At 44.6% G+C, this 14536-nt stretch overlaps 1 protein-coding gene across 2 annotated transcripts; it reads left to right on the plus strand.

The window, feature by feature from the left end:
• Nucleotides 1-608: 608 nt before the first annotated feature.
• LOC124142498 lies at nucleotides 609-14218 on the plus strand. 2 transcript variants are annotated; one of them, XM_046511007.2, is made up of 9 exons: nucleotides 609-689; nucleotides 1086-1236; nucleotides 2256-2383; nucleotides 5267-5497; nucleotides 5773-5926; nucleotides 6944-7074; nucleotides 11746-11979; nucleotides 13207-13365; nucleotides 14118-14218. In XM_046511007.2, the coding sequence occupies exons 1-8, from the start codon at nucleotides 635-637 to the stop codon at nucleotides 13362-13364; spliced, it is 1242 nt and encodes a 413-aa protein (XP_046366963.1). In that variant the 5' UTR covers nucleotides 609-634; the 3' UTR covers nucleotide 13365; nucleotides 14118-14218. The 2 variants fall into 2 exon arrangements, with proteins under 2 accessions (XP_046366963.1, XP_046366964.1); XM_046511008.2 differs by lacking the exons at nucleotides 11746-11979; nucleotides 13207-13365; nucleotides 14118-14218 and adding exons at nucleotides 9740-9988; nucleotides 10804-10934.
• Nucleotides 14219-14536: the final 318 nt, after the last annotated feature.

Genomic DNA, 14536 nt, shown 5'->3' on the forward strand with positions numbered 1-14536 from the left:
CAGATGATCCATCTATTAATATAATAAGCATCGACCCACGCAATTGTGATACGATTACATGCATCAACCAAGTCAACGAGCCTGACCACCCGATCCCGTTAGTCGCCTTTCACGGCAGGCATGGGTTGATGAAGACCTAAAAATTCTACCCCGGATCTTCACGGGTCTTCTGTGAAAGTGGTTCCAGTAGCTACAAGAGTCAATGAGCAACACTGGCATCAGTGTTAATATCGGATCAGTGTGTATTCAAACTGCCTCCTCAGATCCCTTTCCAGTGAGTGAGTGAGGTTTTACCCCGCTTTTGGCAAAATTCCAGCAATATCCCGGCGGGGGACACCAGAAATGTACCAGATTGTACCCATCTGGGGAATCGAAATCGGTTCACAGTCGGACGAGCGAACGCTTAAACCACTAGGCTACCCCATCCCCCCAAGAGATCCCTTGGGAATATATCTATCTATATATCTATATAACTACATATACCGATTTGCTAAACATTTGCTAAAAATTGTACCGAAAAACAAACACAAAATCATGGCCTTTCAGAACCATACCTAGAAAGCAAATAAAATCAGCTTAAAACAGTCGAGTTGTGATGAGATACTCAGTTGTCCGTCGCAACGGAACCTTAAAGATGCTTACCGCAGTCGTCGTGGTAGCGGTCTTCAGCCTGCCAGCGACATTGTCCGGTGTGTAAGCATATGAGACTAAGCATATGATTCCTGCAGCAGGAAAAAAGTGACCAGAGATCACGATGATACACGAAGAGCCAGCAGAAGATTTGTCCCTCCGTGCTCTGTAGTATTTTCGTAACAAACCCAATTAATCGTTTGACAACTCCCCTCTCTGATTGGCCAGCCGTCTTGTTAATAATAATAATCCCAATTGGGTACATCAAAACAGGAAAACCTCATTATTCCGCACGAAACCGTTTTCAGCAATATCTTCCGTAATAACGAAGCATTCCCCTGCTATTTGTATTATGACGTTTCCGACAGAATTGTCCGGACAGAGAGCTTTCCAGATTGACGGGGTTTCAGTGTAAACAGTTAGAAATGGCTCACGGTTTCTGTTTTTTGTCGCAGCTGCGCACGGGAATTGTAGCTATCTCCTGACCAACTCCAGCGACTTCATCGACAGCAACGACTACATGGGCCCAGATCCGGGGGAAAACGAATGTTTCTTCCAGATTCAGAAACCCTCAGGGTTGTCCAAAGACTGGTCGGTCCAGCTGAGGTAGGCGTTTCCCCTACTGCAGTAGTTTCTTCTTCCTTGTATTGTTTTGTGAAAATGTTAATTCTGCTGAAAAGTGAATGTACTTTTGAGATACCTTTGTGTGCATAACGTTGAGTATTCTCAGCACTTAATTTTGGTTTGAAATAGAGGTGTCAAAGTGGGTATGGCGCTGAAAAGTTAATTTACTTTGTATATAGAGGTGTGCACAACATTGCTGATGCTGAAAAGCTTAGAGATAGAGGTGTGCAAAATGTTGGAAGACGCTAAAGTTTATTTGGTTTGATTGAGCTAGAAGTGTGCAAAACGTGCACGTGAGAGAGAGAGAATATTAAGCTGTACCCGCCTGACAATTAGCAGGTCGATGGCCCGTTACTTGACAGGCGATCCACGCAATTGGGATCGATGACATGCATCAACCAAGTCAGCAAGCCTGACCACCCGATACGGTTAGTCGCCTCCTACGACAAGCATAGTCGCCTTTTACGGCGAGCATGGGTTGCTGAAGACCTATTCTACCCCGGATCTTCACAGGTGCCTCAGCATGACGTAAAGCGAGAGCCTGCATTTATACCCGAGGCTATCACACACAGTAATGGCCAACCCATGAGACCAGTTTCCTAATAGTGCCCTTGAATCCCTCATCGTTTGATCCTGTATAACAAACACCACTTACAATGTGTTGCATTGTGATTTCGGATGTGATTACACATATTACATTCAGTAAACCTCGTCTGTTTTTTTTAAAGCGACATACTGTTTTAGCCCTCAGTTTACATTAAAAAAAAGAAGGTCCAGGGTTCGCGTCATACCAAAAGACGTTAAAAGATGGTACTTGTTACACTGCCTGGCGCTCGATATCAAGTGGCTAAACACACACTCATGCATGTCGCTATATAAGTGCAATAATCTTGGGTGCGACGCTAAACCTCATTTCACCTCACCTCATCACATTATAAACTGTGAACTAATAGACCAAAAACATATTGGTTGAGGGATTTTGAATCAACCTATTAAACCAGTTTCAGTGAATTGGACATGGAGAAATGCGCTGAATGTTCTTGCGGGTACCTGCGGTTCGTCAACGGCCACGTGACACACGACATGATCTGCGACGTCGCCGCTGTGTCGCTAGGGTACGTCTACAACAGTAAGTGAAAAGATGTGAACTGGGTGACGTTTTAAAGCTTTCAGTAACAGTCGGCATGTACACGCTGCTATGGGGAATATACCGGGGTATTCTCTGTATTTACTACTACTACTACTACTACTACTACTACTACTACTACTACTACAACTACTACTGCTTCAGCCGCTACTACTACTACTACTACTACTACTACTGTCATTACTACTATCACTACTACTACTGCTGCTACTGCCACTGCTGCTGCTACTACTACTACTACTACTGTCATTACTACTATCACTACTACTACTGCTGTTACTGCCACTGCTGCTACTACTACTACTACTGCTGCTGCTACTACTACTACTACTACTACTACTACTACTACTACTACTACTACCACTACTACTACTACTTACTACTACTACCACTGCTTCAGCCGCTACTACTACTACTGCTGCTGCTGCTACTACTATAATTACTATTATCACTACTACTATTGCTGCTACTGCTACTACCGCTGCTGTTGCTACTATTAATGCAGCTGCTACAACTACTACTGCTGGTGCTACTACTACTAATAGTACTACTACTACCAGCACTACTACTACCAACACTACTCCTACTGCTACTACTATTACTTATACTACTACTACTACTACTACTAATAATAATAATACTGCTGCTGCTGTTGCTCCTACTACCACAACTACCACTGCCGCCACTACTACGGGTACATAACTATTGCAACTACTACTACTACTACTACTACTACTACTACTGCTTCTGCTACTACCACCACTACCACTACCGCCACTAATACTGGTACATAACTATTGTTACTACTACTACTACTACTACTACCGCCACTACTACTGCTGCTGCTACTACTACTACTACTACTACCGCCACTACTACTGCTGCTACTACTACTACTACTACTTTTACTACCGCCACTACTACTACCGCTGCTACTACTACTACTACCAGTACCGCCACTACTACTGCTGCTGCGGCTACTACTGATACTACTACCACTACCGCCACTACTACTGCTGCTGCTACTACTACTACTACCAATACCGCCACTACTACTGCTGCTGCTACTACTACTACTACCAGTGCCGCCACTACTACTGCTGCTACTACTACTACTACTACTACTACTACTACTACCGCCACTACTACTGCTGCTACTACTACTACTACTACTTTTACTACCGCCACTACTACTACCGCTGCTACTACTACTACTACCAGTACCGCCACTACTACTGCTGCTGCGGCTACTACTGATACTACTACCACTACCGCCACTACTACTGCTGCTGCTACTACTACTACTACCAATACCGCCACTACTACTGCTGCTGCTACTACTACTACTACCAGTGCCGCCACTACTACTGCTGCTACTACTACTACTACTACTACTACTACTACTACCGCCACTACTACTGCTGCTACTACTACTACTACTACTTTTACTACCGCCACTACTACTACCGCTGCTACTACTACTACTACCAGTACCGCCACTACTACTGCTGCTGCGGCTACTACTGATACTACTACCACTACCGCCACTACTACTGCTGCTGCTACTACTACCACTACTACCGCCACTACTACTGCTGCTACTACTACTACTACTACTACTACTACTACTACCGCCACTACTACTGCTGCTACTACTACTACTACTACTTTTACTACCGCCACTACTACTACCGCTGCTACTACTACTACTACCAGTACCGCCACTACTACTGCTGCTGCGGCTACTACTGATACTACTACCACTACCGCCACTACTACTGCTGCTGCTACTACTACTACTACCAATACCGCCACTACTACTGCTGCTGCTACTACTACTACTACCAGTGCCGCCACTACTACTGCTGCTGCTGCTACTACTGCTATTACTACTACTACTACTACCAGTACCGCCACTACTACTGCTGCTACTACTACTACTACTACGACCACTACCGCCACTACTACAACTGCTGCTACTACTACTACTACCAGTACCGCCACTACTACTGCTGCTGCGGCTACTACTGATACTACTACCACTACCGCCACTACTACTGCTGCTGCTACTACTACTACTACCGCCACTACTACTGCTGCTACTACTACTACTACTACTACTACTACTACTACCGCCACTACTACTGCTGCTACTACTACTACTACTACTTTTACTACCGCCACTACTACTACCGCTGCTACTACTACTACTACCAGTACCGCCACTACTACTGCTGCTGCGGCTACTACTGATACTACTACCACTACCGCCACTACTACTGCTGCTGCTACTACTACTACTACCAATACCGCCACTACTACTGCTGCTGCTACTACTACTACTACTAGTGCCGCCACTACTACTGCTGCTGCTGCTACTACTGCTATTACTACTACTACTACTACCAGTACCGCCACTACTACTGCTGCTACTACTACTACTACTACGACCACTACCGCCACTACTACAACTGCTGCTACTACTACTACTACTACCAGTACCGCCACTACTACTGCTGCTGCGGCTACTACTGATACTACTACCACTACCGCCACTACTACTGCTGCTGCTACTACTGATACTACTACTACTACTACTACTACTACTACTACTACTACTACTACCACTACCGCCACTACTACTGCTGCTGCTGCTGCTACTACTGCTACTACTACTACTACTACTACCACTACCGCCACTACTACTGCTGCTACCACTATTACTGCTGCTGTGACAAAGCTTCTTTTCATGACATAAATTATTAATATGCACTGGTAGGGGAAATATAAACTGAAAATAGCGCCATGTGTTAAAGTGGTCTATTCTGAGAATGTATTGACACAATATCACCTGTTTGTTCCTAGTATTCATGGGCAACGAGGTGTCCTTGACCTTCATGTTCCGGTCCGAGGGGCTGCCAACACAACATCACAAGGGGTTCGCCCTCAAGTACCACGTGACCCCGGGCAGGGGCGCCCTTTGCGAGGGGGATGTCTGCCAGTGCGACGATGACGTCATCCCTGACTTTATGGGGTGCTGCGCGTGTAACGGGAACCATTCCGGGAATGGTTCGGAGCCTATTCCAGTTCAGAAATGTAAGTTGATGGACGTTTTTTCTTTACAGACGAGTGAGACGAGTACGGTTTTACGTCGCTTTTCAACATATACCAGCAATATCACGACGGGAGACACCAGAACTGGGCTCTACACATTGTGCCCATATGGGGAAACGAGCCCGGGCCTTCGGTGTGATGAGCGAACGCTTTGACCACTGGGCTTTATCCACCGACCCTATTTGTTAAGGTACAGAAATTTTTTTTAAAATTCTACTCGTATTTAGGATCTTTACTAAATTATGTGGATGTCCCAGCTTGCAGCAGGATTTACGACAACAACGCCGAACCGGACGGCGTCATCTCCAATCTCCAGGGCAACAGCACCTTCGTCAACGAAAGTGAATGCTACTACACCATCAAGATGCCCAACATCTCCTACTACCACGGGCCCTGGACTGTCAACATCAGGTATATTCCTACACAACACCCTATACACTGTACACTAAAAAATACATTTAAAAATCTTTGTTTTCGTTTTTGCATGTGAAATTTGACGGAAATTTGTTGTGTTCATGTAGCACTTTCAAAGTCACACGGAAGCACGGGTGGCCCAGTCGTCTAAAGCGCCGCGATTCGCTGTGCAGAGTTGCGTCCCTTGGGCACGCCAGAAACCTATGATTGTGGGTTCGAATCCCGGTTCGCCCCGATTATGTCTCTAGGTTTGTCAGCACCATACCCGTGCTCGTGGGTTTCCCCGAAGTGGTAAACGTCTGAGACCTGCATCACTTCGGGCTTTCCTCCCACATTAAGCTGACACGCCGTGATATAACTGGAATACTGTTAAAAGCGGCGTTAAACTAAGCTCACTTACTCAAAGTCACACAGTTTTAAGCACCCGGGAACTATGAATAGTATTTGAGCAAACAGTTACGGATCATTGAGCACACATCACTCAGTTAAATGAACCAAGTAGTACATAACAATTGCCGTATTCTTGTGTTTGACCTTTGTGGTAACCATCTACGATCTGCCTCACTGGATGTCTCTCGAACAATTTTTACCACTCACTTTCTCACCTACACTCTCTCTCTCACACGCGCACTCACAATTACATACTCTCTCACGACTCACGCACTCACTCACTCACACGTGTACATACACGTCGCTATGGAAGTGCAATTACCTTGACATTAAACCCTATCACCCCACCCGTAACTGAGATTCCGCTCAGTGGGGCGGTAACCATCTTCGATCTACGATCTGTCTCATTGAATGTCTCTCTTACAATTCATATGACTCACTCACTCACTCACTCACTCACCTCCACACTCTTTCTCACATGCACACTCTCCATATCACCTCACAGATAACTGAAATCCCGTTCAGTGCAGCGTTAAAGTCAACTCCCCTCATCACATTACAACGATAGAGATGTAGTCAGTGTGTCTGTGAAATGTGGTTCATCGTGCGATGTTTGGTGTTCAGGTTTCTACGCTTAGATATGGAAGGGTGTGGCAGCACGTGCGGGTGTGGCTACCTGGAATTCTTGAACGGCGAGGTGGACGTCCGTAGACTGTGCGACTTCTCTTACGTCGATCTGAACCACACCTACAGCGGTGAGGCAACTGTCTGCAAACATTGGAACCGTTTCTTTGTGGACGTTTGTGTTTGAATGGTTGGGCTGGTATTGTGGGGGTGGTATTGTTCGGGTTTTATAGTCGGGTTTGTATCGTTGGGATGGTATTGTTTTGGTGGTATTGTTCGGGTTTTATAGTCGGGGTTGTATCGTTGGGATGGTATTGTTTTGGTGGTATTGTTCGGGTTTTATGGTCGGGGTTGTACGGTTGGGATAGTATTGTGGGGGTGGTATTGATGGGGTTTTCTAGTCGGGGTTGTATGGTTGGGATGGTATTGTTTTGGTGGTATTGTTCGGGTTTTATGGTCGGGGTTGTATGGTTGGGATAGTATTGTGGGGGTGGTATTGATGGAGTTTTATAGTCGGGGTTGTATGGTTGGGATGGTATTTTTTGGGTGGTATTGTGCGGTTTTTATGGTCGGGGTTGTTTGGTTGGGATGGTATTGTGGGGGTGGTATTGTTCGGGTTTTATGGTCGGGGTTGTATGGTTGGGATAGTATTGTGGGGGTGGTATTGATGGAGTTTTATAGTCGGGGTTGTATGGTTGGGATGGTATTTTTTGGGTGGTATTGTGCGGTTTTTATGGTCGGGGTTGTTTGGTTGGGATGGTATTGTGGGGGTGGTATTGTTCGGGTTTTATAGTCGGGGTTGTATCGTTGGGATGGTGTTGTTTTGGTGGTATTGTTCGGGTTTTATGGTCGGGGTTGTATGGTTGGGATAGTATTGTGGTGGTGGTATTGATGGGGTTTTATAGTTTGGGTTGTATGGTTGGGATGGTATTGTTTTGGTGGTATTGTTCGGGTTTTATGGTCGGGGTTGTATGGTTGGGATGGTATTGTGGTGGTGGTATTGATGGGGTTTTATAGTCGGGGTTGTATGGTTGGGATGGTATTGTGGGGGTGGTATTGGTGGGTTTTTATAGTCGGGGTTGTATGGCTGGGATAGTATTGTGGTGTTGGTATTGATGGGGTTTTATAGTCGGGGTTGTATGGTTTGGATGGTATTGTGGGGGTGGTATTGGTGGGTTTTTATAGTCGGGGTTGTATGGCTGGGATGGTATTGTGGTGTTGGTATTGATGGGGTTTTATAGTCGGGGTTGTATGGTTGGGATGGTATTGTGGGGGTGGTATTGGTGGGTTTTTATAGTCGGGGTTGTATGGCTGGGATAGTATTGTGGTGTTGGTATTGATGGGGTTTTATAGTCGGGGTTGTATGGTTGGGATGGTATTGTTTTGGTGGTATTGTTCGGGTTTTATGGTCGGGGTTGTATGGTTGGGATAGTATTGTGGTGGTGGTATTGATGGGGTTTTATAGTCGGGGTTGTATGGTTTGGATGGTATTGTGGGGGTGGTATTGGTGGGTTTTTATAGTCGGGGTTGTATGGCTGGGATAGTATTGTGGTGTTGGTATTGATGGGGTTTTATAGTCGGGGTTGTATGGTTGGGATGGTATTGTGGGGGTGGTATTGGTGGGTTTTTATAGTCGGGGTTGTATGGCTGGGATAGTATTGTGGTGGTGGTATTGATGGGGTTTTATATTCGGGGTTGTATGGTTGGGATGGTATTTTTTGGGTGGTATTGTTCGGTTTTTATGGTCGGGGTTGTATGGTTGGGATGGTATTGTGGGGGTGGTATTGATGGGGTTTTATATTCGGGGTTGTATGGTTGGGATAGTATTGTGGGGTTGGTATTGTGGGTTTTTTATAGTCGTGCTTGTATAGTCGGATGACATTGTCGGGTGGTATTAGTAGGTTGTTATTGTTGGGGTTTACCTTACGACAATTACCTTACGAGGTGATAATAGTAGGATGATTTAGTGAGTAGTGACTGTTTTACTTAAGAGGTTATTGCGTGTCATTTGAAGTGGCTTCATTTAAATTGTATGACGTTAATACCCTCCACCGTAGAACAGTGTGGGCAGTGTCCTGTACCATGTTTTACAGCGGTGGGGCAAATGTCTGCAAACATTTAAACCGTTTCTTTGTCGACTTTTGGGAAATTTTTGGGGTTGTATTGTTGGGTGGTATTGTCGGGGTTGTATTGTTTGGGTGTTTTGTCGTGGTTGTATTGTTTGGGTTGTATATTGGTGTGTCTTGTTGGGTGGTATTGTCTTGGTTGTATTGTTGGGGTGTATTGTCGAGGTTGTATTGTTGGACTCATGTCAAGAATGTATTGTTGGGGTTTGTTGATGGGTTGTATAGTTGGGTTGTATTGTAGCAGTGATGTTGTCGGGATTGTATTGGTCGGTTGTATTGTTGGGGTTGTATTGTCGGAGTGGTACTGTCGGGTCTTGATTTTTGGTGTTGTTAGGTTGGTATTGTTGGGGTTTACCCTACGATAAAAACCTTACGAGGTGATAATAGTTAGATGATTTCGTGAGTAGAACCTCCTCCACGTATGAGGTTGTTGCGGTGTCATTTGTTGTAGCTTCATTATAATTGTATGTAGTTAATACCCCCCACTGTAGGAACGTGTGGGCAGTGTCCTGTACCATGCTTTAAAAGTTATGTGTTTATGGTTAGTATTTATATTTAATTTATATGATTTATGTCTTATAAGGAATGATGAATTCTGTGCTCTTCATAACTAACGTTATGCTATAGAAGCACATTTCAGGTGCTATTATTTATAGTTTTTCCCTAACAGTGAACGTGGGGTATGACACTGATCTCAAGCTCCGCTACCACGCCGACCCTAACTACGGGATAACTGGATTCGAACTCGACTATGAGGTGTTGGTGGGCCACGCTAACCCTTGCGCCAACGACTCCTGTGACATCTGCTACTACAACCAAAGCATCGACTTCCTGGGATGCTGCCGCTGTGCCAGCTACGACATCTCCACCGCCCACATCGTGCCACCGACATCGCCGACACCGACATCGCCGACATCAAGTAAGAAACTGAATGGGAACCTTCCCAATATCCGATTAGCGCCAAAGCTACGTATGCATTTTAAAACATTATTCACTCACTCCCCTTTTGCAATGTCATCAAAATCGATGTGGAATGAAGTACACGTATCTCTTTCCTTTAAGCTGGGATCGCCTCTTTTATAGAGTGTCTGCTGGAGAGCGGAAGGTCGGTGGTTTTATCCCGGTCGCGTTATACCGAAAGACGTTAAATGATGGTATGCCGGGGATTAAAGGGATAGCTCAAGGACTGGTCGGTTCGGATGTAGTACACTGTGTCAATGTGACAAGCCACACACACGTGAAACTCCCATTAATATTGACGTTCGTCCGGACACGGGTTCGGCACTGTAACTCGAAGTCCTCGGGGCCTTCACAACACACATGCACTGTAACTCGAAGTCCTCAGGTCTTCGCAACACCCATACACTTTAACTCAAAGTCATCGGGGCCTTCACAACACCTATACACTGTAACTCGAAGTCCTCGGGGCCTTCACAACAGCTATGCACTGTAACTCGGAGCCCTCGGGGCCTTCACAACATCTATGCACTGTAACTCGAAGTCCTCGGGGCCTTCACAACACCTATACACTGTAACTCGAAGTCCTCATATGACTCACTCACTACCTCACCTCCACACTCTTTCTCACATGCACACTCTCCATATCACCTCACAGATAACTGAAATCCCGTTCAGTGCAGCGTTAAAGTCAACTCCCCTCATCACGATACAACGATAGAGATGTAGTCAGTGTGTCTGTGAAATGTGGTTCATCGTGCGATGTTTGGTGTTCAGGTTTCTACGCTTAGATATGGAAGGGTGTGGCAGCACGTGCGGGTGTGGCTACCTGGAATTCTTGAACGGCGAGGTGGACGTCCGTAGACTGTGCGACTTCTCTTACATCGATCTGAACCACACCTACAGCGGTGAGGCAACTGTCTGCAAACATTGGAATCTTTCTTTGCGGACGTTTGTGAAATTGTCGGGGTTGTATTGTCAGGATGGTATTGTTGGTGTGGTATTGTTGGTGTGGTATTGTTGGGGTCGTATTATTGGGGTTGTATTGTCGGGATGGTATTATCGGCGTGTCTTGTTGGGGTTGTATTGTCGGGGTTGTGTTGTCGGGATGGTATTATCGGCGTGTCTTGTTGGGGTTGTATTGTCGGGGTTGTATTGTCGGGTTGTATTGTTGGGATTGTATTTTGGGTTGTACTGTTGGGATGGTATTGTTGGGTTGTATAGCTATGTGGTATATTTGAGTGGTATTGAGATTGAGATTGTACTGTTGGGCTGGTTTTGTTTGATGGTATTGTTGGGTTGTATTGTTGGGGTGGTATTGTTGGTGAGAAATTGTTGCGATTGTATTGTTGGATGGTGTTGTTAGGTTGGTATTGTTGGGAATTATGATGTAGAAGATTAAATCCTACCGATTAATTTTGATTTTATGACCTAATTACCTTACAATAATTGTAGTAATGTTTGTGCCTGTTTTACTTAAGAGGTTTTTGCGGTGTCATGTGTAGTGGCTGCACTGGAATTGTATGTAGATAATACCCTCAAATGTTCTTCTGTGTGGGCAGTATCCTGTACCATGTTTTAAAAGTTGTGTGTTTATGGTTAGTATTTATATTATGATATATTTCTTATAGGGAATTTTGAATTAAGTGCTCTTCATAACTAACATAATGATATAGAAGCACATTTCAGGTGCTATTATTTATAGTTTTTCCCAAACAGTGAACGTCGGGTATGACACTGATCTCAAGCTCTACTACCACGCCGACCCTAACTACGGGATAACTGGATTCGAACTCGACTATGAGGTGTTGGTCGGCCACGCTAACCCTTGCGCCAACGACTCCTGTGACAACTGCTACTACAACCAAAGCATCGACTTCCTGGGATGCTGCCGCTGTGCCAGCTACGACATCTCCACCGCCCACATCGTGCCACCGACATCGCCGACACCAAGTAAGAAACTGACCATGCATGGGAGTCACCCCGATTTCGATCAGCGCCAAGGCTGCGTATAATAGTATCCACCCACTCCCTGTCCCGAATGTTAACTATTCAATTCTGGGTTAATGCAGATTATATGTGCCAGGTCATCAAAATCGATGAGGTTTGGAGCATATGTATAAACTTGCAATAGTAACTGAAACGCACATAAAATATTCACACGCAAACTCGTTTTTTATTTGCAGCCAAAGAGGTTATCAAATGTGTTTAGGATGGTAAGTATCTTGTTTTAGGAACAAACATTATATTAATGAACTTAATGTTTATTCCTTAAATAATAAAGGATATTTACCATCTCAAAACACACAATAGTATTAACTGCCTCATCATATAAATATGAAAATGTCACTACAAAAGTGTTCTCAAATCTTACAACTAATACCTAAACACTGCCAGTTTTTTCCTGGAACTTGCGCATGAATATATTTGTATGGAGACTAGATATTTGCTTCAGCTACAGCTGTAGAATCAAAAAATTTTTAATTAAAACTATATAAACATAATGTAATTTTTGTGGCAGACAATTTCTCCTTGTTTTCAACAGTCTGAAGCAAAAGTATTTTTTGAAAGAACTTTCTGGAACAAATATTGTTTTCCGACAAAATCTTGACTCCCTCAATAGAATCCGACCGCGGCAATTTCCGACAAGTCATTTTTTATGCACAGGTAGGTATTTCTCACAATCCTCACGTACCTTTTCTCCCAATACGAATTTTCATATCTCTCACGCTTTGGGTTGGGATAGTTCTGGCATCGCCTCTATCTGTATCTCTCACGCTTTGGGTTGCGATAGTTCGGGCATCGCCTCTATCTGTATCTCTCACGCTTTGGGTTGCGATAGTTCGGGCATCGCCTCTATCTGTATCTCTCACGCTTTGGGTTGCGATAGTTCGGGCATCGCCTCTATCTGCGTTTCCCAGCTACATCTATGGTGAAGAATTCACTGGACACACCCCTCCAAAAAATAACGTCGTCATATATACGACGTCATCGAGTTGCGAGCGCAGGTTCGAATCTCCAGAAACAACGTCATGATAGAACAGTCAATCGTTTATTGTGAAATAAATCACGCTTCGTTCGTCATTGTTCTTTGCGATTTATCGCGTAGCTATCTTATATAAAGGTATATAACTAATAAACACTGGCATGACACTGAGTGACGTCATCTATGTTTCCAAGGCAACCGAACCACCGCGTTACTTGATCTTCTCTACGGCATCGTCAACAACGTGATAAGGATCGAGGATGATCTAAGGAGGGTCCGATACGACGTGTGGAAAGCCTACTACCTCGCTTCAAGCTTAAACATCACACGGGAGGACGACGGCGGTTATTAAGGTAAACGTACAAGAACGACTTTCATCAAAGTGCTACTTACAGATATTGTCATTATTCGTTGCGAAATTGTAAGACCGCCTAGTCTAGTGGTAGAACGTCGGCTCGGAGAGCGGAAGGTCCTGGGTTCGATCCCGGCCGCTCGGCATTAAGGGGATAAAACAAGGACTGGCCGGCTCGGTGTTAGTATACTGTGTGTGAGTGGGGTATTCATGTTAAACTGTGGCATGGTCTCTCAGTGGGCTAGCACTATACATCGGCATCAGTCCGGACTAGTACAATCAGAAATCGACATCAGTCCGGACTAGTACAATCAGACACGCACACACACACGCGCGCACACACACACACACACACACACACACACACACACACACACACACACACACACACACACACACACGTGCTTCCACGTCGCTATATAAGTGCAATAATCCTGGACGCGACGTTAAACCCCAATTCACCTCACTTATGAAATTATGTCCATTGTCTGGTCAATGAGATGTCTTGATTTTATGACGAGTAATGCTCATCTGTATTAGAATAATTAAACAGAAATATAAAGTGATAAAAAAAATCAAACAGTTTTAATTTCTAAGATCTTATATTCAAAATCTTTAAATGTTGCAACTCAGGAGAAAATGATAACAACTTCACTTCAGCTCATAATGGCAAATGCATTTTTTTTGTATTAGCTAGTTCAACGGGGTTTTTACAAAACAAGAGTTTTAATCCATGGTCATCTTTTATTGTAGCCCGGAGGGAGTGGGCGGCCTATGTTTCCACTGGAAGCATGAAGATGTCGCCGTGATGTAAATCTTCACTCCACAGCATCGTAATAAATGTTTGCACACAGTGTGACAGACCTTAGTTTTTGTCCATCGTTTTTCTCCATAAATTAGATCTATAAAGCGGCCGTGCCATTCATCTATTTTCACATGAATCAAGTTTCACCCAACGGTGGCTACCATGTGTCCTGCTTGTCATTCAGATACCCACTATCCCGTGGGGATACCGTGACATGATAGGTCCCCAATACGCCATGCTTTGGGGGCAAAATAGACCCCCGATAAGCCATACTTATCTCCCCGTTGGAATTTGAGGGCAAAATCGACCCCCGATAAGCCATGCTTGTCTCAACGTTGATATCTGGAGAATTCCGGGTTAAAATAGA

This window comes from Haliotis rufescens, unplaced genomic scaffold (genome assembly GCF_023055435.1).
Source record: "Haliotis rufescens isolate VD_foot unplaced genomic scaffold, xgHalRufe1.0.p SCAF_8, whole genome shotgun sequence".
Classification (NCBI taxonomy): domain Eukaryota; kingdom Metazoa; phylum Mollusca; class Gastropoda; order Lepetellida; family Haliotidae; genus Haliotis; species Haliotis rufescens.

What these genes read in the sequence shown, in the direction of transcription:
- LOC124142498 (XM_046511007.2), top strand. Translation starts at nt 635, where the DNA reads ATGCTTACCGCAGTCGTCGTGGTAGCGGTCTTCAGCCTGCCAGCGACA. An exon ending in GCCTATTCCAGTTCAGAAAT is followed by an intron (nt 5,498 to 5,772) that starts GTAAGTTGATGG and finishes TGGATGTCCCAG; the next exon opens with CTTGCAGCAGGATTTACGAC. An exon ending in CCCTGGACTGTCAACATCAG is followed by an intron (nt 5,927 to 6,943) that starts GTATATTCCTAC and finishes TTTGGTGTTCAG; the next exon opens with GTTTCTACGCTTAGATATGG.